The sequence below is a fragment of the Symsagittifera roscoffensis genome, chromosome 5 (assembly GCF_963678635.1).
Source record: "Symsagittifera roscoffensis chromosome 5, txSymRosc1.1, whole genome shotgun sequence".
Lineage (NCBI taxonomy): Eukaryota > Metazoa > Xenacoelomorpha > Acoela > Convolutidae > Symsagittifera > Symsagittifera roscoffensis.
Genome location: NC_087066.1, coordinates 22,949,549 through 22,977,548, shown reverse-complemented (window position 1 = coordinate 22,977,548; position 28,000 = coordinate 22,949,549). Strand labels below are relative to the sequence as shown.

Sequence of the window (28,000 nt, the reverse complement as noted above, 5' to 3'; positions counted from 1 at the left end):
TAATCAACTAGGATTTAATTAAATAATTTTACAAACTCCCAACGGCATTAAATAACAAGTTGAAGTGCTAATTTAAATACACTGTGGGTTCTGATGCAACCAGCTCAAAATTTCTATAACTTTAACGGCAACAATTTGTAATCTAATAGACATCTAATCAAGTAATCTCTATAAAACACTGGGCCAATACATCAAGTAGCAAGCATACTTTACAGAACTTTTTTTTTCAGAAATGAGAACATCTCATTATGAAAGACTAAGAACCTTCCCTCTTTGCCGTTTTCGAATGAAAACATAAATATTTGAACCCACAATTTGTCATTAAATCTTCATGGATTTCTAGTGTACGGGGACGAATCAAAATTAGCACCAATAAGTTCCATAAAAGGGTTTGAATTCCGGAAGACCTCGAGACAAATGAATCTTAATACTTCCGTTGTTCTTTCATATATTCTGGGCATGCAGCTCAGTTTTCTTTCATGAGCGGGTCACTTATAAGTCCAAAACTGTCGAGACTGCGAATTCTTGAGTAATCATGAGCTGACTTTAAAGGGGTCACATGGGTACTCGAAATTGGACTTCTCGTGTCTGTCGGTCTTATAAGGTCCATCAAGGTCACTCTAGACTCACTGTTTAACATTGCTGCAGGCTCAGTTTACGTGACTTGGGTTGAAATTGGTCTGAAACAACGACAAATTTAGAGGTGACGGAAAAAAAGAAAAAACAGAAAGACAAACTATTAATAATCATACATGAACTAAAAAAAGATGGTTATAGACGTTAGCACAATCTATATTCAGAAAAGAGGGCAATGAAATCATATGGAAAAGCAAGACATTAAATACCCCACGTAGATATTGATCAAAGTGCACATGAAATGGTTCGCGCATGGGTCAACATTCTGAAGGTGGGCGGGCCCGCTAAATCCTCTTCTGATCACTCGAAAGGGAGTTTATACGAAAAAATTTGTTCCCTTAAGACACGCATTATTTTGTATTGAAACAAATGATTAGTTTCGACAAAACGATAATTTTGATTATTATCATAGCCAACAAAAAAATCAACGAGCTTCATAGTAACTTTAACTCGCGTTACTGGAAATATATACTATTTTTGTGATAATTACAATGACCAAGCTGATGATTATGAAGAAAAATTTCATGAAATCAAAAAATCGAAACAGAACAAGCGTTACACAGTAGACAGTAATATCACACAAGAATCAAACCTTTGGTTGCGTCTTACGCGACCGGTGTTGCTTGAAAGAAACATAGCCAACAGACACTTAAGAAAGAGTCAATGAACGCAACCAGTTCATTGACTTTTTCTCAACTGTCAGTTGGCTATGTTTCTTTCAAGCCACACCGGTCGCGTAAAACGCAACCAAACTTTGTTGCTTGTGCTATATTGCTGTATAACGCTTATTCTAATTCGATTTTTTGCTTTCATGAAGTTTTTCTTCATAATCATCAGCTTGGTCATTGTAATTATCAGAAAAATAGTATATCTTTTATTTCGCAAACACAACCGACAAAAGTATCTTCAAAAAGCAAAAAAAAAAATACAAACTTTAATGGGACTAAAAATAAATGCTCTCCATGGGAATTGAACAACAGGACCTAACCATCCAACTCGACTGCCCTACACACTATGCCACTAAAACATTATAAATCGAAACATTAGCCACTTATCAAGCGGATAAATAAGCTAAAACACTGCGATTCTAAGCAGCAAAATTGTCATATTTTATGCTTACATGAGTTGAATGGGTAAAAGTTGACTCGTAATATATCACAATACACGCATGCAGGATTGTTCGGCAAAACAAATGGATAGGACTTCTGGAAGAAACTTAAGCAACTTTTATGGTCAGCTGTTTTACTCTCAACATAATACAATTCGATGGAAAAGAGTCAATAAAGGAAAAGACAATGGAAAAGAGTCAATGAACGCTATTGAACAAAAATAACGATTATTTTATAAAAAAAACTTTCGAATTTCAAAGAAAAAAATAGATGCCTTTAAAGCTCTTTGAATTTCTGGACCAATTAATGACTGTTATTTTTTTCCATAAAATAGACCCAATTTGAGAAGACTGGATCAATAGGCAAATTTTTCATTTCGCTAGGAAAACTGAAAATTAAATTCCACTTTCGAAGCTAGAAGTCGATCAAGTTTTTCCTAACCTTTACACTTTTGATGTTTAATAAATGAGTTTCTCTTCCTTTTAACAACTGAACTGATCTAAGAACTGAACTCAATAAGAAATCAGAAGTCAAACCACGAAAAAGCTTGAACAAAATTTCAGACTTTTTCTGAAAAATAAAACAAAAAAAATAATCGCGACATATATAAGAGTCTGAAATACGTTCATCGACTCTTAAAATTTAGCAACTAGTATTTTTCAAGTTGAGAAATAAAAACGATTATCTTACAAGGTGAAATAAAAACTGAAGGAATGTTTTTTTCAGACTTCATACCTCAAAAAATGAGTGATTCGATTTCATCTACTTTACATAATAGCGAAGCTGCCCTTTCACAAGCAACAAACCAGAACAAAAAATCACTAGCAAAAATAAGACTTGACTTGATTTCAATTGGCTGACCCGCGAAACTAGTGCATCCCGGATAACAATACTTTTAAAAGCAACAACAAGGCAGATATGAATGTGCTTTGATAGAACAGGGATAGCTGATGCTTATGATTCTGAAACTAACCATGAGAATCTGAGCTGTACAAATAAACTGAACACAGAAACCTTGCGACTTATGTGAGAAAACAAAGTTGTAGTAGTGTCGTGTCAATGAACCAGGAAGACAAAACCGATTGAAATTAAAAAAGCTTCAACTTGATATGCTTCTTTTCGAAAATTGAAGTCAATCGAAGCATATCAAGTTGAAGCTTTTTAAATTTCAAGAATCTACGCAGAGGCGAAGCGGATCATCCCATTACTTGCGATACAACGCAATCACAGCATTACACGCAAGCGAAAAGAAAATGAGACGGAAGTAGCAAAATCGAAAATATATCTTTTTTGGCGGAAAAAATGGAAACAATTTCAGAAAAACAATCAAAAAACACAACTACCATTATAAAAAAGGATTATAATTTTTTGTCGAGCTGCCACTAAGCCGAGAACAAATGACAAATGAATAGACACCCATTGAGCCGAAAACAAAAATTTCATAAGAAATTGTTGTCTTAACAAAATTGAATAATTATGTTATAAAAATTTGAAATGTTGAAACACAAACTACCTGAATTCAAAAAAAAATCAATCATCGACACATTAAAGGTGAGCTCATATTATAACTTTGTTTGAATGAACAAAACAACGGTTGCTCATTTAGCATTGTTTTTTTTACTTCTACGAACCCTATTCGATACCCGGAATAGCGCAATATATTCCAATCCGTGAGGGGTTATAGTGGAAAAATATGGCGTAAAAAAGGCATAAATGGGTTGTAAAACAAAGCTTTTGTAGTTTTAAGAGAAGTTTAAGAGAAAATTTTCGCAATTTTGTGGGCACGACGCGATACTATTGTTCAGACTTTCGAAGAAAGTTGTGAATATAAGCCCGGGGTGGGTTTTGTATTCAGAACCATTCTCATAAATTTTTCCCACGAGGAATCAACCCATATATTTTCATGGTCCCGGAAGAAGCGCGCTAACTACTAGACTATCCTGACTTAACGAATGTTGTGAAACGCTCAAAAATAGACTAGCGTGTCTATAAGAGCACTAAGAATGTTTGATGCTGAAAATTTAACGCGCATTATACCATTTTCATTGAGTCAGGCTAATTGGTCTTATTAATTCCATACACTATTTATAATATTTAGCTTTAAGTTCATAGTTTGTCAATATTTCATTAACCAAAAGTATTCGAGACCAATTTAAAGACAGTTGCAACATTGAGGCTTTGCCCTGATACGAGCAGTCTTGTTTGTCATGTTGCACGAAACAGGTTTCTTTGCCGTTAGCGTAGTATCGGACCATAATTTCGATTGGTTTGAAAAAGCTGATAAATTTTTTTAATTTACAAGAGACTCGAATAGCCCGATAGTTTTGATATTAAGTATGATATGATGTGAAATAAGAACGAAGAATCTAAATAAGAAGCAAAGCAAAAATAAAAAGTTAGATACTCTTAAACACGGCTAGCTAGCTAGAATGAAAGAAATTGCATAGCATCACTCCAATTCAAACCTGAAAATTTTGAAAACCTTAAAAAACACGTCTGTACTAGCTTTGAATTCACATAACTTCGCCATTTAATGGAAGTAAATAGTCAGGCGAGAAACCCCCCAAGTAAACATTGATCTGAATTGTTTTCCTGGACCATTTCTGATTAAGTCTTAGATCAGATAAAACCCAATTCAATTGATTTTACAGCTAATATAAAAGTTAAATGCCTTTTAAATTATTTTGACGAACATTAATGATTCTCGCTCTTAATTGCTTTTCAGCTTAACATATCGACTTCAATTCGAATAACTTAACTCGGTTTAAAAAAAAACAGATCGATTTAGTTCAACTCTGTTAAATCCCACTAAAGAGTTGTTCCGATTGCCTTAGCTGTAAAAAAATGAGGGTGAAAAAGAAAGAGAGATTCTTTTACTCACTGACAGAGTGACAGTTCTTGACGCCCGCATCTCGCTTGAACACCACTCGGGGTCCCAGTGCGAATATGCTCTGGTCTTTGCGGAGGGCGTTGATTGCAGGGTGGCCCCCATAGCAGGCGAAGTAGGGACTCATGAGGGCCTGTGAGGCGGATATGCGTTGCTTGGGGTTATGGTTGAGGAACTCGAGGAAGAGGGAGAAGCCACTCGAGTCCAATCTGCAAAAAAAAATCAACCTTGACTTGAAAAAAAAGCATTTAATCGCGATTGTACAGTACTAAAAATTAAGATCTCATGTTACTTGTACAGTTCACTCCGTTGTTGAAAAAATCGAACCGACCCAAAGAAGCAAAGCAACCAGCTAAATTACAATATTAGCATGCTATTAAGATTCATTAAGTTCACGCTGACGATTAGTATTAAATAATCATCAAAATGTGCAAACACTTCCAATTTATGTTTATCTCTGTCGTAAATTTTATGCCCGCCGAATGCAATCAATACTATTTTTCGAGGTTCAACCTTTGATGCACTGCTTCTCTTAGCTTGAAAGATGCTGCAAAGCAGTGACGATGTAAAAATATATCCAACTGACCTTGGAAGATGATGACGCAACTCTAGTGCGGGCGACGAAACACTGTCGATTGCAGTCCCTGTTTTTGCATGTTTGGACTTGTAGAGACTAACATCCAGAGACGCTCTCATTTCCTCCAATTGTGTCTGTGACGTCACTGCTGCGGAGGATGCACCACCTGCGCCTCTACAGAGCAATTCTTCCACTGCATCAGGTGAAGGTACACCCATTCTCTCAAAGATGAGCTCTAACTGTTCCTTGCCACTGTTTCCGGCGAAGAGAGGCCGACCAGTGCACATTTCGTACAGGATACAACCAACACCCCTTAAATTCAACAGTAAAGAAATTAATAAACGTCTTGTAGTCTTTTAATACCATTTTCAAAAACCAGGTCCGTTAAATCGCCTCCTGCTGAAATCCATACCACACACTGGAAGAATTAATTATTCGAAAACTTCTCAAAATGATCCCTGATTACTCTAAATTGATGAAGATACGTAAGAAAAAGTAAACCAAATACTTCAACCAACATTTACATGAAAACCATAACTGACTGAAAGCTGACTAAACAGTATTTCATGCACTTAGTGGATCAACACGATTAACCTGAAATATCACGCTGAGCTGTCATCCCTCGCTCTAATTCAAAGAGCTAGTGTTGCGGAAATGAATTAACGATCGAGTCTAATTGCCTCTTTATACCATAAGTCGACTAAGTCGAACCACCCCTATGCCGTACCCGCTATTCTTGATTCTGATGCTATGAGACACCAGCAATGCTAGAAACACCAGGAAAACCATAAAATGGTAAAACTACAAACTACAGGCGAATTTAAGAGCCACTAAAAATGAGGTCAAAAAGCTCATCTATTCGACTCGAACTGCAAAATCCAAGTGTATACATATAGGGCAACAAAAGCCTAGCCAGAAAAACAGATGTAGCACAATAACAAACGAGTAACACTGCATGGTGAAGGGGTCAAATTTCTGAGGTAATTTAGAGGGAAGGGTGGTGGGGGCAGGGGAGACTTGGCTAAGAACAAAATAAGCTGCTTACCACATATCGATGGACGAGTCATAATGAGTTGAGCCCAATAGCACATCTGGTGGTCTGTACCATAAAGTGACCACTTCGTTGCTGTATGTCTTCGTGGGTACACTCTTCGCTCTGGCTAGTCCAAAGTCTGCCAGCTTCAGTTCTCCCCTGTCGTTTATGAGGAGGTTCTGCGGCTTCAAGTCTCGATGGAGAATACGCCGTTGGTGACAGAAGGAAAGACCTCGAAGAAATTGCACTAGAAAAAGCTGAAACGAGCAGATAATTAATACAAAAAATGCTCGGACCAATGCTCAATAAATTTACTCAATCCCGATTTTGAAGAAATGAAACAAAGCTATGGAAAACGATTTCCATAGACCTGCAGCTTGTCTTGATAAATACGTAATGTAATGTTAACTTACCCGAATGTTGTCAGGACTGATGATGTTTTTGCACTGGTCCATGTACTGCTTCAGATCACGGTCCTAAATTATTTAATATTTAAGTAAAGAGCTTCATATCAAACTCTGATGCTTTTTCTGCAAAAAGTATGAAAGCAAATAAGCCGTAAGCCTTAAAAGTAGGCAAAATAAGGTAAAAATTGTGATAGCATGATATAGATGATACATGAGTTATAAAAAAAGTACTAACCACATACTCGAAGACCAGAGTGAGCACTTCGCCCGTGTGAATTATGTCATGCAGAGTGACTATGTTGGCGTGCTTCAGATTCTTTAGCAGCGACACTAGAACAAACACAAATATACACTCTTCTAATCACGAGACCTCAAAAAACGTTTACGAACAAAAATTTGACCATTGAACGACAGTCTAATTAGAACATATTTTACCCAAAAAGAACTCTCAGAAGCAGCTTTAAATTGATTGCTTTTTGCTTGCCCAGAAAAACTGCCAAAGATCCAAGCAGCTCATAATAAAAAGCACAGAGGGAATTCTCGCTAAGCTAACTTTCCCATTTTAATTAGGTTTATGAAACATTCTTCATTTGTTCAAGCCAGCTTACCTTCTCTGATGGCGGTACAGGGAGCTCCCTCCTCGTGTTCCAGTCGGATCTCTTTCAGGGCCACTAGATTCTCCGTCAACAGAGATCTGCCTTTGAACACGGAGGCATACGTACCCTACAGCAACACAAGTTTAATTAGGCATGAATCCTTTAACAGTTCATGGACGGCAATGGCCAGTTCAATTAGTTCAAAATCTAGTCATCCAACTGCTGGCATGAAAAAAATCAGGGACATATTAATTTAAGCTTACGAGCTATTGGCTTTCCATTTATTCAAAGGATATTGTAAAAATTAAATTCAAAAGAATAACGTCGTAATAAAATTAAGACACCCAATGGATTAAGATAACGCTTTGATTAAAATACAATCCAATCCTCTTTAACTTTAAAACAGCAGACTCCAGTGACCTCCAGAAGGTTTAAAACGACAAACTTGATAGGCGAAGAACAAGCATTAATAGTGGACGAGTAATCATTGACTAACTAGGGGTATTCAGCCCACTGCCAATATATTTCAATGGTAACCTATAGCAAATGAATATAATGGAACCTTACCTCGCCTAGCTTCTCCAACTTCTCGTAGGAGGTGATTCTGCCGAAGCCCAGTTCATGGAGCGATTCCCTTCTGGACTGGCGACTGATGGGCTGGTTGGAGAACAGGTTCGTGTTGCGGGACATCTGCTTCACCACTTCGGGACTCAACTGCATCGTGGCCGGAAGTGACAGACGCTTGTTCAGATTCTAAAACCAATGTCAGTCTCAAGAAAGATAACAAATAAACAACTTTTTGCGTGCTGTTTTGGAATCGATCAATCATTAGCTCTTACTCACTTCAGAGAACATCAACAAGATATTGCAACTTACCCTTTGAGTGATTGTTGTCAATTCAATTTCAACTAAACCTTGATATGTACCATGCCATGTCAAAACTTGTGACTTGACTTTTTTAAAAATTTTTGGAGGCCCAAGTTTGGAAATTTTCTTACCGTAATTTTTCCGCGATAAAGGCTTCAAGGGAATTTTTTTGGTTCCTTTTCCAGTTTGGCTTCCGAAAAAGGATGTAGCATGAAGGTGTAAGTTTGAACCGTCAAAAAATGGTTGTTTTATAACTACCTAATGATTAAGGGCTATCATAAAAGACTATTTGATGTACTAATTCACCAGGTTGAGACCGTAATTAAAGGAGTTAATACGGGCATCAAAGAGTTATTATGACATAGTTTAATCTTCGAGTTGCAAGGAGTTAAAATAAAATCAGGAAATTGCGAATGACAAACAAAAATATATAAAATACAGCTATTTCACACTTAACAGTTAACTAGCAGGCCATAAATAGTTTCGAAACTTGATCCGAACAAATAAATTTGAGAAATGGTGTTATGAAGAAGTCCAAATCAAGAAACATCGGCCCACCAAATATCGGATAAATCTTGATAAGTATCGAATTGTCCACTCCATCGCTATTTTCAAAGACCAAAACACTCATTAGATTAAACAAGACTCCTGCACATTCTCAACTGTTCTAGCCAGAAGAACCAACTTCAAAGGTTTGGACTACAAAAAAGGTAGGTACATGTCACAGTTACCAGATAGCGGCAATCTTTGGCTGAATCGGAATTTGGAAACAGCAAAATTAATTCAGCTTCAATGCATGGACAGAGCCAATAGACGGTTAAAATGCAGATCATTAACGAAGAATTTTTTCGAAATTCGAAGTCAGATAATTAGATCATTCTGAGTTCAAAACTTCTGTAGCACAAAATTTTTGTGCAAAAAACCAATTTCAACTTTAAAAAAATATATAAAATATTTTGAGGATTAACATTTCATTGAATATTTCTAGTTATTTTAAGAAAAAAACGCAAACTGTTATTCATTACCAAATAATGAGTAATCTGTCTGTATTTCTCCGCGTGAAGTACTCTCAATGGACGCGACGGGTTGAAATAATTTAAAATTCAGATCAGATCTCAATTAGAGACTCTCTTTATTCAACCAACATTCAGTTTCACACATTCCTCTGGTTCACAAGGAATTACCAATAATAAACAGAAGAAAAAGGATATTGTTAACGCACCCCCCTTAATACAAGAGGGAGGGAACTCCATGCGCATTCAAAAATCATATATAGTTAACCATTGGATTTGTTCATTATCGGGATGAATATCTTTACTAGGTACCATGGGGAGGATTGTTAACAAGATCCGTAAAAGAATAATCAAATCAAAGAACAACTCCTACAACAAAAAATGAGAAGTAATTTTAACCAATTTGCATTCTCTGATTTGTTTTCAGTTTCATAGATAATGCTTTAATCAGCGAGTGAGTCTATACGCTAATGGTGCAAAATTGAAATGTCAGGCCGATCAATTTTGTGAACCTTTCTTTCATTTTTTTTCACAGTCAACCACAGGGGCAATTAGGTGTGCTGCTACCGGAAATTAAGCATGCAAAGAAGGATTTTCATCTCATTAAAAGTTGGATCACTTTTTTTTCAAAAACAGCCATGAGCTGAGATTCTGCTTTTAAAATCAGACTAAATGTTAAAATTTATGCGAAATGGTTATGTGCATTTGTATAACGTATAGATACATACCAGATCCGGTGGTAGAGCAAGCAAATTTCCGTTATCCGAATGCTTTAAATACATAAAATGTTCTTTTCATTAAAAACATCCGCAAATAACTGATAATCTTCTTCCTTTTCCCACTATTTATTCGGTATTAATTTTTATGTAGTCGAATTTAGAGACCAATTTTTGTTCTAAGGTAAAAATTAATCCGCATAAATAAACCCCTCTGAGAACGAAATTTACTCCAAGTTGTCAATACTATTCAATCCAACTTCAGATCTGGTGGACCAAAAACTGGTCAAATTGATAAAATAGGGATGAAAACTAGTCTAACAATTTTGACGGAATTATGAGGGGGAGCTGCGTTATCTGCCACAAAGGATATGAATACACCATCAAAGTGAACTAAATCTGTTTGTAAATTTTCATTACACAAAGGGATAGCTCCCGGTTCTGCCCAAATAAAATAGGGACTGAAAATTATATTCATTTGATCTCCTTGCCGCGTAAATAACGTGTAATTGTAAATTGGTTTGAAATATCCGTTGCAAAAATTTTCAAACCTACCAACGAGTAGCGGATTTAGGATGAGACGCGAAGCGAAGCCCTCTTCCCCTTCAGAAACTTGACACCCTCAGTTTTTAAAGGGTCCCTCCTATGGTACTTTTTATCGACATCAATTTTCAATCAATCAACACCTAATTTTTAAAAGCTCCTTTAGCGTCAAATTTTTTTTTACTTTATAGGAGATTTTGTTACCCATTTAACTCAAATAAGCCGAAAACTTTAGAAAACCTCTCATTCACATAAATCCTAAACTTGCCTGGTGTGAATTTACCTTCTGCAAATTTTAGAAACAACCTAACAGAAGTGTTGTAAAAATTCTACGAATAATCTAAGCGAGGGTATGAAAGAGTAAAAAATATATTTAATCCAAATTGCAGATTTCATTAAACAAATTATCGAAACACACCAAGCAAAAATCGAAAAGTGATTTCAAAGCTTCAACTCAATATTTCAAGGAAAAGGAAAATTATTCAGAAAAATGAATGCAGGTGAGATAATTTGAGCAGAAAAGAATACGTCTACACCTTGTTTAATTTGGATTATTAGATACCTTTTCCTTTTCCTTCATTGCCCATTTATATTTAATGTCTAGTCTAAAACACTAAAATCAAGGGCATGCATTTTTTGCAGAACAGCACTTAGCAGAAAATATTACATAGAAAATAGTCTTCGTGTCTACCGACAAGCCTTTTACTTCATATAATCCAACAAACAAGTATAAAAATCAATTTCCTGAAATATTTACATTTCAGCAAAGTAATGAAGTTTCATTCCAACAAAAAATTGATTCTCCGCGATAAGCCTGCTTTGATAGCGCAGAGAAATCCTTTTGAAAATTCCTTTCAACCATTTATGTAGAAATTTTCACTTTTTGAATTCCATTTTATTAACACTCCATCTCCGTTTAGAACTCAGGGGTCTATATTACTTGCACCCTGAAATCTTCCTTCAAACAATGCATATTCATTCAACAAAAGCAATCAAAATCGAATTTAGAATGATCTTCTACTTTCCAACTTCTCGACCTTCGGCTATCTGAATGCATCAAAAAATGCTCAACTTGGCTGCAAAATAAATAATCTAGGAAATGGTTTTACTTATGCTGGGAGGGAGTAAAATACCTTTTCCGCCTAAATAGACTTTCAGGACCCGCAAGACAGGAACATAATTTTAACTCGAATATAAACGGAGTGAGGTGTAAAGAAAACACAGCAATGCATAACCATTTTCTGATTCGAAACTGTGCTAGAATTCGTATGTTTTCTTCAATTAACTCAGGCCATATGGTACCCCTATTAAAACCATGTTTAGATAGGCTGCTGAATCTACTAAGCAACGCCGCATTTTAGAATAAAAAGGAAATAAAATATCACCAATTAACAAGAATTTATTTCTGAACAGTTAGAAGTAAAATCAAACTAACTTAGTCAACAGACAGTTGGACTCAATGAACTCGAGAAACTTAATGAACTCAAAAAATTGTTATAGAACCTTTTTCAAGAATCTTTTATGATTAACAACTTTTTGATATAACTAACCCGATTAGAGAAAACCGTATCAATTAGTATTTATATTAAGCTAAACCTAAATACTTGGAAACTTGAATTCAATGACGTTTTTTTGGCGCCATTTGAGCGTTTGTATTTGGAACGCGTATTTTGCCTTTCTTTCAGCTAATGAAATTCACTTGCACTTAGGAAGAAACTGTAACATACATGAACCGTCAAAGCGCGAAGAGTCAAATCTAGCGTGTCAACTTTTAAAACTTTTCCCGAAGAAAAAATGGAAAGAAAATCAGCACGACTTCACATATCCGTTTAGCAGAGAAATTGCGTTTGTGGAAAGAAAGCACCATTTCATTTCTATGAATTGCAGAGGATCTGCCAAAAGACTGCTAACCTGTCCAAGGAGAATATGCATTTTGTAAATTTCATGTAATGTTATCGCCTTAAAATAATTTTCGACAAAAAACATTTTTCTATCGTTGGAACATGTTAGAACATTACCCAGCCCAGAAAAATAACCAAAAAAATTGCATGTAGATATTAAACAGGGGCAAAACAGCGGTCCTCTGTGAAGAGCTGAACAGCTGGCATGTTGGTTCTTTCCCTTGTGGATAAACCGTCTTCAACATTCTTAAACTTGCAGTTAATCCAGAGATAATAACAAAACTACTGCTAATAATTTATTTCAAAATAACTTACTTCTCTGAGTAGGTTAGCGCTTCCTTTATTGTTCCTGAGTCTCACTGGGGAATATTTCTGCTCAATTGAGTTCGAACTACCTCCCGGTGGAGTCGAGGGGTCCGAGATATCCACGATTCTGAGCGCCGAGAGCCGAGCAGTCGGTATGCAATCCCTCATCTCCGCTGCAGCTGGCAATTCCGATTGGGCTATGGTTTGGTCTTGTGGATCAACACTTGAACTTGCTACCATTGTGTTGCTACCAATTGGGTTTGAGTTCGAGCCCGGTCCGCAACCCTCGCTGGATCCGTAGCCAGACGAAGCGGCCGAACTTGAGTGCCGACTGTCGTTTGAACCACCTGAATTCTCTAGTGGTGAGTCTACGAAAGTGACTCGCACACTCGGTGATTGATGTCCATTTCTTAGTTCCAGTTTATTCGGCGCGGCTATGACATTAGTCACTATTATTCTATTGTTTTCTGTCTGTTTTTGTAATTTATGATGTTGGTTAGCAGTCGCGATCTGTTCTGAAATGAGGCTATTTTTGTTTGTTTTGACAGTTTGCTGATCTGAGCTTGCAAGTCTGCCAAGGTCTATTTGGGGCTCAAATTGGGTCGCCGAGCGTGACTTTGAAGGTGTGCTATGTCTAGTATTGTAGTTTTGAGAAGATCCGTTGTAGCAACTTTTGCTTGCTTTCAGAGCACCGTTCGAATCTAAAACATAAAGTTGCCCTGTTTATAGTTATACTGATCAGTTAATGCTTCTGCTATTAGACGAAACTTATTACAACCTGTAGTAAATTTCGACAACTTAATCCTATCAAATTCATACAGCAGCTATCAAAACCTTGAAAGAAATGATTAAACAAACACGGGCGATCTTCATTATAACTATGATTTAAAATATCCGTAAGGTTTGGCTTTGAAGACAATTATATTGCATGAGGGACGCTTGCCCAAAATACAAGTACAGAATTTTACAGATTGGACTATGAGAAACGAATCTTGTTGATTGATCACTTTCATAGCATGTTTGTTCATTCGGTCGAAAAGACCGAATCACACTTTTGTAACTGAAATCAAATAAACCCACAATTTTTTCGATAATTTTACCAATGTGCCATACTTTCAGAAAGCCATATAATGAAAATGAACATATCCTTGTTTGCTTGTCAATTCTTAAGTAGAAAAATGTTTGTTCTTAAAAGTTGAAGTTCAAACCGGTTCAAACAGTTCAATTTTCAAGGATAGATCGACGGTAATACCGATGCGGAAATAGAAAAGGTACAAACGATTTGTTGCTTAGTTTACAGGGAACAAGCGCCAAGGCAAAACTGGGATCTCTAAATGCATTTATATATGATCAGTTTTTCTAAGTTAGTTTGAAACTTGAGCTTTTTAATTGCTCAATAATTTGTTTTGGATCTCTTAAGTTATCCCATTTTTACAAAAGGAAGAGATTCGTTACTATGTAAAAAATTCTCAAATTCTTGACCGTTGAATTATTTCTTCATAGGGGGAGATTGTTACTACCATAGGTACCATAGGAGGGAAAATAGATAAATAAATCAATTGTTTTGGGATAGTCAACATTAGTGACTACAGACTAGACGTTACATCATTTGAGAACTTCGAAACCAGCTAACTCATTTTCACCAGACAGTGAATTTACAAAGATATAAATGAACGTTTCAAATAAAAACTTTGTATTTGACATAGGTTATGTAGCAGCAAAACAGATATTAAACCGCATAGTTGAAAATTTTCGACCGAAATGGCCATTAATTGCACATGTTGGAAGTGGTGGCATCATTTAGGCGCCCCGTTGCTTACTTTATATACCAACGGCACACAGATTTCAGTTACAACCGGCATGAAATAATTTATAAATGCACTTATTCACTTCTGTTATAGCAATACACTCATTCGGTTTTGTATGCCAATTTGTTTTTTGACAGATCATTTCACGCTCAATGCCACAGTCTTTGGTTCAGAGCATGAAAATGCATCTAGCAGCTATTTTGAACAAAATTTGGCCTTTCAAGAAAACCAAAGCACAGTCTCCCGGTAATAAACTTAAAAGTCTTTTCATTTCGCATCGTTGAATGTGCTTCAAATAGCTTCTAAGTTATAAATATAATTATCTCAGGGCATAAAAAAGTAAAACAAATTAAATATAGAGGCGAAGCTGCGCTTCACAAACACAAGCGAAGAAAATGCAAAAAAGAGCTCCAAACAGGCAAAACAAAGTGAAATAAGGAAAAAGAAGATTAAAAATACACCTTGAGAAAAAAATTTGAAAATAATTTTTTAGACTAGGAGTATCACGTTCTCACATCTGCTCCACGACCGTTTGTAATTTTACTAACACCAGCCACCAATAAAGCAGCAAAAAATTGAGCAAAAAAAAACTATTTCTATGCTCCGGATTTGAATCTCCGACAGGATGATTAGTAGTGTCACTCACGTCCTCGCATCTGCAGCACGGTTGCTTCGAAGTAAGTTAGAAGCCCCGCTAATGCTGGATGCACCGTTTTAATGTTTTTAATCTTTTATTGAATTGGTGCGGAAATGCGTAGTTTTTAAAATGGACTTGACGCAAAAGCTTAGCAATTTCTCTGCTTAAAAAGGAGGATAGCAGCTTATTTAAAGGAGAAAACTAATAATCGCTCTTTCAATTGCATTCTTTATCTCAGATTGACTGAGCAGTTTTCGAAATAAGTGGAAAAAATTTCAAAAACGATCAAAACAATCAACAATCTAATTTCGAGCGAGTATTGTGAGCGAGAAATGCAGTTAGCGTATTTCTATTTTAAGCTTAGCGTTACTTTACTTTTAATTTATTAATTCTCACTATTGAACTTTTCACATAATTCATTCAGCCTTTAAAACCAAGAGTAATTAGAGCAAAAAACAGAGCAACAACGAAAACGGCAAACTAGAAAATAAATCAACGCACAGGTGAAAGTGAGCTTCGCACCACTAGCGAAAAAAAAACTTTATGCCAGTGATAGAGCAAAAAAAAATATGAAAAACTTCAACATATTTTTCAAAACCCTTTCAAGATTAGGGGCGATCGGCCCATTTTCTAACATACTTATATTTCCTAAAAGCTTAAATAACAAATTCTACGGCGAAGCTTACACGACAAAAAAAAATGCCTACAAACAATAGCCCTTCCATTAATTTTTAGATATTTTCAGCTCGCAAAAAGTAAGCGCAGTGGCCGGAATCGAAGCCCACACCTTTGTTGTCCAAAAAATGAACGTTACCTCAGCACTAGATGTGCAGAATTAAATGTTGGCCGCGAAATGATTAATTTTCAAGCTTCTGTTAGAGATATTGATTATAGTTGAAAAAGTATTTATTTCAGTATAATAACCTTTATCTCGAACGTAAAAAACCTAAAAAAACGTTCGTACCTTCAGTGATCGTTTCCTCAATGGTTCCATGGAAACTGTTCGAGCTTTGCCTCCCGTAAAACTCCGCCCTCTTATCACACTTGAGTCCATTCTCATTCCACTGTTCTGCGCCGCCCGTCCTGCTCGGGGGGTCATATGTTGTATTCATGGAATAGCAGGATCCATCTGGTTCGCTTATGGTCCAGTTTTCAGCTATAGAACTCAAATTGGGGTCATCTTTGGAGTGAAAGGTGAAGGAAAGACGTCTTTTGAACTTCTTTGCAAAGTTCTCTATGGCTGCCATTTTTCGTCTGATTTTGAAAAACTCCAAGAAAAGAAAAAGTATCCAACCGAAGTTCAACGATAGTTAACCAAGTTTGCGCTGCAGGTATTAATGTTCTAACTGATATAGATGAAATAAACTATGTCAACTTTGATAAATGCGCTAATGTTTTAAATCAATATAAAGTCACAATGGATCAGAGAAAGGTGAATTTCGGAAGATAAGTTTGTCGACCCTGAAACACTCTTGAGTCGGTGTGTCGAGTTCAATGTCATAGGGTCAAACCAGAACAACAGTGAGCAAAGTACTGGCGTTCAAACAGCGTTGCTAGGATTGATGCATTGGCCAAATCCAAAATCACGCAATATATAATCATATGCCTATATAATAAACTAATATCGCAACAATTTTGTTGTTTTTCTCAACGACTATGACCGCTACTAATTGAGATTTTTGTAGGATAATTTCGGCAATGAAATTTAGAAAACTTGTTTCATTGTGGAAATAATCAAAATGTTGAAAGTATAACAGCGTAAATTTCAGTCTCAGTATTAAGGACACTTCAGCGCAAGTAACATCAAAAATTCAATGCCCCCACGGCGTTTTGAGAAACTTCAATGCTACCTTTCAAATCAATATGTCAGAACACTGCAAATGGGTAATTATGAAGGACAGAAAAATTTTGGGTAAGGCTACCAATTCGGAAGTATTATGCCGTTGTTGTTAGGGTTGCTGAATAAAAAGTGCATTATAATGAAATTATAACTACCCTTTTAAGGCTAAGGGTTTGAAGATTGGACAATAACAATACTACGAAACCAATATGGCTATGAATCTATCTATTATATAAACACATTTCATTGTCCTAAGCTAGATATGAAGAAAACTGAAGCAAAGAAGGTCATGATTTAATGCAGAGGCGTTCTCAATTCTCTCAGATAATGAATTAGATGGTTGATTCTTAATAAGAATAATGATTAATTTCTAGAATATGAAAATAACACAAAGGTTCAATTGTGCGATGAAATCATAGCACTTATTTCGTTAACAGATGAGATCCATTAAGGCTTTTAGTCATAGCAAGCCTGAAACGACAAACAGTTATATAATAAAACTCAACACAAGAAAAACCATATTGGCATTCTCAAAAACGAGTCAAGCACAGGCAGGAATATATTACAACGAGTATTTAATTGCGGAGCCAATGTCGACTTGGTCCGACAAGGAAAGTGCATTGATAAAAAGGGTCGAAAATTGAAGCTACACAAAACCATGTATATCTATGAATTTTAAACAAAAAAAATTGAATTATCGCTATAACTATGGTTCTTTAATGCCCCTGCCTTAGTTAAAGCGGGTTTAGACTATTAAAAAGATGATCATTATTCGGACCGGTCAATTTTCAGATATCTGACGGCGATTTTCTTCTCAGACTGGTGTGCGAATGTTAAGTGCTGATCGATTTGAAGATTAAGTTGACAAGGACGAAGCTGCGCTTCGTATACGCAAACAAAAAATCCAACAAAGGATTTGAAAAGAAAATGATATGTACAGAGAAAACTTAGAAGACACCCGAACTTGAACCCCGAAATTCAGCTCTAAAGTCATTAACGTCAGTACCAAATTGGTCAAGTCTAAAAACTGATTAAGTCTGAAATCAAGTCTAAAATTTTTAAGAATCATGAGGGTACCGCAGCTAGAATAATCTAGAACAGCTATGCTGAAAATATATTGATGAATTTTCTTCAACTGAGTGAATTTTTTTTGAATTTGGTCAACTGAGCTGAGAAAACCGGTTCAATTATTAAAGTTTCATAATGCTGCTAGGATTCCAAAACTAATGAAAATTTCAAAAAACACTAGCCGCATATTTGAGCAATTTCTACTTTCGCTATAGTGCGTAACTTGAGCGGATTCAAGAAAACTGCTAAAAAAGGAGATTCAAACTACGCAACATACGACGACTGAACCATTATCACAAGAGTTGAAACCATTTACACAAGAGTCTAAATCGCGGCTGAAAAACTTGCCACCAAATAAACATAGCCAACTGACAAGTTGGAAAAGAGTAATGAACGCAAGGAAACAGAAAACCGTCTTCAACTTTTGAATTTCAAAGAAAAAAAATTGATGGCCTTAGAGCTCTTTGAATTTGTAGAACAACTTATGATGGACACTTTTTTCAGAAAACAGGATCAATACGTATAACTTTTATTTGGCTGGATAATCTGACAGTTAATTTCCTTCGAAATTAGAAATCGATCACGTTTTTCGTCACCTTTACAATTTCGCTGCTCGATAGTGGAGCTTGCCTTCCTTTTAACAATAAAAATGAACTGAACTTAACAAGAAATCACAATTCAAACCCCGAAAAATCAAAAGTTAGCGTGAACAAATCATAAAAAAAATCAGCAAGACCTATATCAGAGTACTCACTACGCTCATTACTCGTAAAAACAAGTTTCCCATGCTAGCTCTTCTACCCGAACCCATCATCAATCAACTTTTCATGACCGTTACAAAACAGAACAAATTTCACCTAAAATGAGTACAAACCTGAACAAAACGTTTGAGGATTCGGCCGATACTTCAAAAACTAAAATCAACTTTTGAAAAGAGCATTCAGCGTCAGTGCCAATTTCACGTCTAGACCCTAAATTTGCCTATCAATTGGAAGGTTCAGTTAACTGGAACAAGGCTGCGCTTTGCATATGCAAACAAAAAATCGTAAAAAAATGATGAGAAAAAGACGTATGCAGAAAAAACTTAGAAGACAATTGAACTCGAACCCCGAAAGCTCTGCTCAAAAATCACTAATCTCAGTACCAAATTGGCTTGCATTCATACATTAATTGCTTTATTTAGGCAAAGCTGTTAGTAAAACAGACTTGAGTCTAAGATTCCTCATCTTTCTCTGAGAAAGACCACCCAGACAAAAATAAATCAGTTAGTTCGTTGAAAAAAAACATTCTGAAGGAGCCAAGGGGAGTCTTCAAATTTCTGAAATCAAGTCTAAAAATCGTAAAGTTGCCGCAGAAATTTTCAATTAAACTAGCTATGCACTAATCGTCTTGCCGGTTTATCTTTAACTTAGATCATTAAAACTTGAAAAAACGAATGAAAAGACGAGCTTATTTTTTTTGAAGGCTCAAAAAACATTACAGTATTGAGAAAAAAAAGAAGTCAAGAACAAATTTCTGTTAAAAATTTCTGAGTGAATTTTTGTTAGTTTAGTTTAGTCGACTGAACGGAGAAAACCGGGTCAATAGCTAGTTTATTATGTTGCTAGGATTCCTAAACTTAATAGTTTTTCGAAAAAAAAAACACTAGCAGCACTTCTGAGCTATTGCATTTTTCGCTCTCGTAGTGCGGAACTCGAGCTGTCTTTGGAAAATTGTTACCAAAAAAGGGATTCAAATTACGCAATATACGTCGAAATTTCGGATGCTGGCTATTCTACCCGATCCCCATCTATATCAAAGTTTTCGTGACAGTTACAACAACAGATTTCACCTAATATGAGTACAAACCTGAACAAAACATATAAGGGTTCGGCCAGTGCTCCAACAATTTAAATCAATTTTTGAAATGAAGATGCGCCGTCAGTGCAATTTTGACCCAAAATCTCAATCGATTTGAAGGTTAGGTCAAGCGGGACGAAACTGTGCTTAATATATGCAAACAAACAAAAAAACAAAAAAAAAGTTTCGAAGAGAAAAATATGTATATAGAGAAAACTTAGAAAATACTTGAATTCGAGCCCAAAAACTCTGCTCAACAACAACTAAGCTTAGAAGCAAATCGGCTTGCATTCACTCTTTAATTGCTTCATTTAAGTAAAGCTGTTAGTAAAACAGACTTGAGTCTAAGATTCCTCATCTTTCTCTGAGAAACACCAACCAGACAAAAATTAATCAGTTAGTTCATTAAAAAAATCCAAAAAGCAAGAAGGAGTCTTCAAATTCCTGAAATCAAGTCTAGAAATCGTTAAGTTGCCGCAGCAATTCTCAGTTAAATTAGCTATGCACAAATCGTGTGGCTGATTTTTCAAAGTTTGATCATAACAACTTCAACAAAATAAAATAAAGGAGAAGCCGAGCTTGTTTTTTTGCAGGCACAAAACGAACCATTATAGCATTGAAAAAAGAATTCACACTGAGTGTCATGAAGTTTCTGAGTGAAACACTTCTTTAGCTTAGAGCAAATCGGGTCGATAGTTGAAGTTTCATCATGCTGATAGGATTCCAAAACTAAATTACTTTTCAAAAAACCTCAAAAGCACTTCTCTTCTATTGCTTTTTTGCCTTCGTAGTGCGTAATTCGAGCTGCACTTTGATAACTGCTACCAAAAAATAGATTCAAACTACGCAATACACGGCGACTGAGCTAATATCACAAGAGTTGAAATCATTTACACACGAGTCAAAATCGCGGCTGATAAATTTACAAACAAATAAAAAACCAAATTTCGTATGCTGGATCTTCTACACGACCCTCATCAACAAAAAAGTTTTCATGACCGTTACAAAACAACAGATTTTAACTAATATGTGTACAAGCCTGAACAAACGTATCAAGATTTGGCCGGTAGCTCAACAATTTAAATCAATTTTGAAATGAAGATGCACCGTCAGTGCCATTTTTACGTTAAGACCCTAAATTTTCTTATCAATTTGAAGGTTTAGTCAACTGAGACGAAGCTGCGCTTTGCATATGCAAGCAAGAAACCCAAAAATGATTCGAAGGAAAAAGAAGATGTATAAAGAGAAAACTTAGAAAACACTTGAATTCGAAGCCCAAAGCTCTGCTCAACAGTCACTGAGCTAGGAACCAAATTAGATTGCATTCATTCAACAATTGCTTCATTTCAGCTAAGCTTTTTATAAAGCAAAGATTCAAGAATAAAATGCCTCATCCTTCTCTGAGAACAACAACCAAAACTCCTGAAGCCAAGTCTAAAAATTGTAAAGTTGCCACATCAATTCTCATTTTAATTAGCTTTGCAATAATCACATTGCTGCTTCTTCTTCAAATTATATCATTAAAAAACTTCATAAAATAAAACAAATGAGAAGCCGAGCTTGTATTTTGAAGGCACAAAAAAAAACATAGCATTCAGAAAAAAGTCAAAAACAACTTTCTGATAATAATAATTTTTCGAAATCTGCGTGTTACTTTTCCTGGAACATAATAATCCATCAGCCTATAGGTCTCCCCTGATTGCCAAGAAGTTGGTGTGAATTTGTCTCACTTTAGTCGAATGAGCTGATGAATCCAGGTCAATTAAATTTTCATTACGCTGCTAGGATTCAAAAAAACATATATTCCAAAAAACATTAGCAGCACATCCGTGACATTGTTTTTTTTCGCTCTAGTAGTGCGTCACTTGATCTGCATTTAGAAAAGTGCCAACAAAAAGCAGATTCAAACTACTTAATATACGGTGACTGAGACAATATTACAGTCGAAAACAGTTACGCATGAGTCGAAATCGCGGCTGATAAATTCAAAACCAAATAGTAAGCATTTTTTTGATACCGGCTTTTGTACCCGACTCCTGTCATCAACAAAATTTTCATGACTGTCAGAATACAGAACAGATTTCATCTAATATGAGTACAAACCTGAACAAACCGTGCGGTAGTTCAACAATTGAAACCAAATTTTGAAAGAAAAATGCAACGTGCCATTTTGCATCTTCTTTAAGTGCCATTTGGACGTTCAAACCTTGATTTTGCTTATCGATTTAAAATTAATTTGCTTGGAATGGAGCTGTGCTTTGCATTGGCAAACGAAAAATCCAACCAACTAATTTGACGAAAAGTAGTACACAGTGAAAACTTAGAAGACACTTGGACTCCAATTCCGACACTCCGCTCAAAAGTTACTAACGTCAGTACCAATTTGGCTCACATTCATTCATAATCATCACTATTTAAATTGCTGATTTGTCTTTAACTTACATCATTTCAACTTCAAGAAAACAACACAAATGAAAAGCCGAGCTTGTATCTTCTAGGCACAACAGAAAACCATTGATATTAACTTTCTGAATAATCAATCTTCGTTTTTTATGGAACATAATATTCCACCAATCTATAGCTCTCCGATGATTTTCAAGAAACTTTAGTGTTTTTTTTTTCAATTTATAAATCGACTGCGCTGAGAAAACTGGTTCAAAAGTTGAAATTACACTATGCTACCAGGGTTACAAAACTGATTTTCAAAAACACTATAGCACATTTGCGGTATTTCTACTTTCGCTCTCGTAGTGCGTAACTGGAGCTGCACTTATAAAACTGCTAACAAAGGGGAGATTCAGACTACGCAAATTATATAATATGGCATATCGAAACCATTACGCCCAAGTCAAAATAGCGGCTGAAAATTTACAACCAAATAAAAAATTAATATTGACCAGAACGAAAGAATCGCAAAGGAAGTTGCACCACGAAAGACGACAGCGGAGCTGTGTGCTACTAAAACGAATGACTCCGATACAAATTAACTACAATTAAGTTGATACATTTCGAAAATTGAAGAAGAAATTAAACTTAAAAATGAAACACCATTTATTAACATAATGTATATTGCGTTAACTTTTGACATAGAAAAACTATCTAAAGTGTATTGAAAAATTAATCACATAGAAACTTGCTTTCGGACAGTACTAGAAAAACTGTAGCTAGTATTCTCCTTACAAAAACTGTAGCTAGTATTCTCCTTACAAAAACTGTTTGAAGAAACTTTGTGTCGAGTGTTGAAGTTGTAGGTCAATCAATTCTAGAAACAAAACGAGAAAAAAAAACGCAGCAGTTTAAAATTTTGCACCAAAAAATCACTCATCAATTTTATTTTATAGAACTCTTTGTTGTTTTCACAACGATACCGTATCAACATGCAATTGAAACTGTATTCAACACAAATCAAAATATTCTGACAAAAAAACTTAGCAAAAATCAATATTTCAAAAAAGTATCGACAAAAAATCTTGCCCAACATCTATCGGCCAGCAAAATTTGTCCCAAACGTCTGGGACAAAATTTTCTCAATCAAAATGAATTTTTATCCACAGAGACGAAGTTGAGCTTGTCACCACTTGCGATTCAATTAGATTTACCAGATTACTGAAGATTGTAGTGAAAAAAAACATGTCCAACAAAAGAATGCAAAATTAGCATCGAAACAAAATTAAGCAAGCGGTGACAAAGCCGAAAACACCAGAGCAATTTCTTCCAAACGAATTTGTTTTAATTTAAAAAAATTAACGTTTTACATCCCCTTTACCCTCATAACTCATATAGGCACACAAAAGCTAAAAACTTTTTTTTCGAGAATCATACGATGCATAAAACAAGCCAATCTTATTACGCTAACAAAAAATATTTTAATAAAGGAAATTTCAAGAAACCGGATTGGTGACGAAGCCGATAAAAAATAGACCGAAATAATTTGGAGCGAATATAATTTTTAGGCAAAACAAAAAAGGGAAAAACAAAGTCAAGGTAAAGTAAAATTAGAAATTGCATGAGTAAATCATACATTAATAGTAACATTTGAGAAAAATGCGCGCAGCAAAAAAACGATTCCAAGATCTGACAACTAAGCCAACAAAAGATAAGGAGACAAAAATTGGTCAATTTTGTTTTGAACAGAATATTTCATGTTTAAAAAAAACAGCTCCTGGTCAGATTCAAATCCAGGACTTTTGGAACAGAGTACCGCTAGAGAGTGAAAATTGACAAGAAACTAAGCTGACTGAATTTGACAGAAATAGGTTCATTTACGAATACAACTGATTAAAACCTTAATAAAATATTTTAGCCGGATTAAAATGAGCACGTGGAAAAACTCGATCTTGGAAACAACGCCGATTAACTCGAAGCTGAAAAACAAACAGACCAAAACACACTAGTACTGATATTCTACGACTAGCTGCAGATCAATCGAAAAAAAAAGGTTAATAAAAATGGCTGAAACTAATGGTACTCAATTACTTGCACCATTAAGAAAGTTAAAAATGGCATTTTGAAGCCTATTAAAAAGCTGTGCCTTTTGAAAAAGCCTGCACGGCGGAACTAAGCCAAAAAAATAAGCAGAAACAATCATCTTTAAAAAATTTGTCCCGAGCACACTCAAACCCTAGGCACTTGTCGTCCCAACCAATAGCGTGGGACAAATGAGTAATTGAATTTGATTTTACTATACAGCAAACTGTAACACGCGTAACATTCTCACGTGCTAATTCTCTGAACAAAATTTCAGCGGGAAAAAAGCCTAGAACCATGCTTAATAGCAATTTCAAAAAAAAAATTGCGAAAAAATCTATGCTTCGATTTGATTATCGGCAAGTTAACCAACTGAAAGATCCTTATTTCACTTTTTATGCAAAACGTCGATCTGCTAAAAAGCTGTACCATTTTTAAAAAATTAGAAAGCAAATATGGATTAGATCGTAGCGAACATTTTCCTCGTCTTCAACTACATTGAGCACGAGCGGTATAGCACGCGCAGATTGGCGTTTACCGCTACTCAAATTTGAAATCGATAAAAAGTAACAATTTAAGGAAATTTCAAATTCTGGCTTTAAAATGTCTCTCAAACCTGCCTTAACACCACGTTTAACATTAAATGCCTCGGTATTATAACTTTTATCATAGTTCTACTTAAAAATAGTTTCCAATGCAAAAGAATGTCTCTTGGCAAGTGTACATGCAACCTGAACGAAAAAAAGACAAAGTAAAAAAGCCTTACGAAAAAGCTGATGATAATGATGAGCGATGATAATGGAATCAGATAAATGTTTTTGATAAAAAGAAATGATACTTCGGGGAACAATGACCAATTTTCTCGTTGTCGCACAATAATATTAGAAAGGCGTTAGCAGACAGACGGGAACTAATAAAAAGAAGGAAAAATTGGGGTCCCCAAGGCAACGAATTATCGCGACAATGAAAACAGGAAGGGTAAAAATAGTCTCATTGATCTGGTTGCTGGTTAGATTTTTAGACTGAAAAAAGAAAAGACCGGAAAATGAACCCCTTTACCGTAATCTACTTGACGATTGTGTTCACAAAATAAACTGATGGAAAAGATTGGAGATAAACTGAACAAACTTGTAAAAAATGGTCCAACGAAAACATACAAAAAGCTGCTTACCCTTTGAGTTAAATCAAGCAGCACCAAATCAATTTGTGCTCTTCAAACCAATTTGTGCTCTTTAAAAAATTTGTCCCGAGCACACTCAAACCCTAGGCACTTGTCGTCCCAACCAATAGCACCTGTGGGACAAATGAGTCATTGAATTTGATTTTACTATATAGCAAACTGTAACACGCGTAACATTCTCACGTGCTAATTCTCTGAACAAAATTTCAGCGGGGAAAAAAGCCTAGAACCATGCTTAATAGCAATTTCAAAAAAAAATTGCGAAAAAATCTATGCTTCGATTTGATTATCGGCAAGTTAACCAACTGAAAGATCCTTATTTCACTTTTTATGCAAAACGTCGATCTGCTAAAAAGCTGTACCATTTTAGAAAAATTAGAAAGCAAACATGAATTAGGTCGTAGCGAACATTTTCCTCGTCTTCAACTACATTGAGCACGAGCGGTATAGCACGCGCAGATTGGCGCTTACCGCTACTCAAATTTGAAATCGATAAAAAGTAACAATTTAAGGAAATTTCAAATTCTGGCTTTAAAATGTCTCTCAAACCTGCCTTAACACCACGTTTAACATTAAATGCCTCGGTATTATAACTTTTATCATAGTTCTACTCAAAAATAGTTTCCAATGCAAAAGAATGTCTCTTGGCAAGTGTACATGCAACCTGAACGAAAAAAAGACAAAGTAAAAAAGCCTTACGAAAAAGCTGATGATAATGATGAGCGATGATAATGGAATCAGATAAATGTTTTTGATAAAAAGAAATGATACTTCGGGGAACAATGACCAATTTTCTCGTTGTCGCACAATAATATTAGAAAGGCGTTAGCAGACAGACGGGAACTAATAAAAAGAAGGAAAAATTGGGGTCCCCAAGGCAACGAATTATCGCGACAATGAAAACAGGAAGGGTAAAAATAGTCTCATTGATCTGGTTGCTGGTTAGATTTTTAGACTGAAAAAAGAAAAGACCGGAAAATGAACCCCTTTACCGTAATCTACTTGACGATTGTGTTCACAAAATAAACTGATGGAAAAGATTGGAGATAAACTGAACAAACTTGTAAAAAATGGTCCAACGAAAACATACAAAAAGCTGCTTACCCTTTGAGTTAAATCAAGCAGCACCAAATCAATTTGTGCTCTTCAAACCAATTTGTGCTCTTTAAAAAATTTGTCCCGAGCACACTCAAACCCTAGGCACTTGTCGTCCCAACCAATAGCACCTGTGGGACAAATGAGTCATTGAATTTGATTTTACTATATAGCAAACTGTAACACGCGTAACATTCTCACGTGCTAATTCTCTGAACAAAATTTCAGCGGGGAAAAAAGCCTAGAACCATGCTTAATAGCAATTTCAAAAAAAAATTGCGAAAAAATCTATGCTTCGATTTGATTATCGGCAAGTTAACCAACTGAAAGATCCTTATTTCACTTTTTATGCAAAACGTCGATCTGCTAAAAAGCTGTACCATTTTAGAAAAATTAGAAAGCAAACATGAATTAGGTCGTAGCGAACATTTTCCTCGTCTTCAACTACATTGAGCACGAGCGGTATAGCACGCGCAGATTGGCGCTTACCGCTACTCAAATTTGAAATCGATAAAAAGTAACAATTTAAGGAAATTTCAAATTCTGGCTTTAAAATGTCTCTCAAACCTGCCTTAACACCACGTTTAACATTAAATGCCTCGGTATTATAACTTTTATCATAGTTCTACTCAAAAATAGTTTCCAATGCAAAAGAATGTCTATTGGCAAGTGTACATGCAACCTGAACGAAAAAAAGACAAAGTAAAAAAGCCTTACGAAAAAGCTGATAATGATGAGCGATGATAATGGAATCAGATAAATGTTTTTAATAAAAAGAAATGATACTTCGGGGAACAATGACCAATTTTCTCGTTGTCGCACAATAATATTGGAAAGGCGTTAGCAGACAGACGGGAACTAATAAAAAGAAGGAAAAATTGGGGTCCCCAAGGCAACGAATTATCGCGACAATGAAAACAGGAAGGGTAAAAATGGTCTCATTGATTTGGTTGCTGGTTAGATTTGTAGACTGAAAAAAGAAAAGACCGGAAAATGAACCCCTTTACCGTAATCTACTTGACGATTGTGTTCACAAAATAAACTGATGGAAAAGATTGGAGATAAACTGAACGAACTTGTAAAAAATGGTCCAACGAAAACATACAAAAAGCTTCTTACCCTTTGAGTTAAATCAAGCAGCACCAAATCAATTTGTGCTCTTCAAATCCAAAAATGGTTGTAACACTAACTCTTTTGAGGTAATTTGAGAGAGCTGAAATTGGTATTTTTTCTAAAATTTACACAAAATTGACTTGGTGTTGTTTCTCACGCAAACATTTATTGTTTACTAAGGATACTTTAAGTTGTTTACATGAGCCCCGGGAAAAATTAACAATTCGCAGCTCGGAGTAACAGGAAGAGATCGGAGCAATGGGATAAGTAAGAACGCATTTGATAAGAAAGAGGAAAGGAATGAACGGGTTGAAAGAAGTGAAGTTTGAAACGCTCAGGGCAAATTGTTTCTGCTCCAAATT

At 35.6% G+C, this 28,000-nt stretch overlaps 3 protein-coding genes across 9 annotated transcripts in view; 1 reads left to right on the top strand and 2 right to left on the bottom strand.

The window, feature by feature from the left end:
- Positions 1–28,000, top strand: part of LOC134845631 (metal transporter nramp1 homolog) — a 505,909-nt gene that overhangs the window by 127,048 nt on the left and 350,861 nt on the right. The gene's annotated exons all lie outside the window — the stretch shown is intronic.
- Positions 1–28,000, bottom strand: part of LOC134845635 (dynein regulatory complex protein 8-like) — a 302,647-nt gene that overhangs the window by 5,158 nt on the left and 269,489 nt on the right. The window lies entirely within an intron of this gene.
- Positions 1–28,000, bottom strand: LOC134846421 (cyclin-dependent kinase 18-like). 5 transcript variants are annotated; one of them, XM_063863773.1, is made up of 12 exons: positions 27,645–28,000; positions 16,001–17,347; positions 12,601–13,292; positions 9,854–9,895; positions 7,813–7,998; positions 7,258–7,372; positions 6,885–6,979; positions 6,656–6,718; positions 6,255–6,499; positions 5,219–5,521; positions 4,631–4,841; positions 1–680 (listed from the first exon to the last, which is right to left on the bottom strand). In XM_063863773.1, exons 2-12 carry the CDS (start codon positions 16,281–16,283, stop codon positions 651–653), a joined length of 2,265 nt encoding a protein of 754 aa, XP_063719843.1. In that variant the 5' UTR covers positions 16,284–17,347; positions 27,645–28,000; the 3' UTR covers positions 1–650. The 5 variants fall into 5 exon arrangements, with proteins under 5 accessions (XP_063719843.1, XP_063719840.1, XP_063719842.1 ...); XM_063863770.1 differs by having other exon boundaries at positions 4,627–4,841; positions 27,645–27,999; XM_063863772.1 differs by lacking the exon at positions 27,645–28,000 and adding an exon at positions 27,243–27,633 and having other exon boundaries at positions 4,627–4,841.

Excerpts from the sequence above, each read along its gene's own strand:
- LOC134846421 (XM_063863770.1), bottom strand. The coding sequence starts at position 16,283 with ATGGCAGCCATAGAGAACTTTGCAAAGAAGTTCAAAAGACGTCTTTCC. Across the intron at positions 13,293-16,000 it reads TGAGGAAACGATCACTGAAG|ATTCGAACGGTGCTCTGAAA; the intron begins GTACGAACGTTT and ends TTTATGTTTTAG. Across the intron at positions 4,842-5,218 it reads TTGCGTCATCATCTTCCAAG|ATTGGACTCGAGTGGCTTCT; the intron begins GTCAGTTGGATA and ends TTTTTTTTGCAG.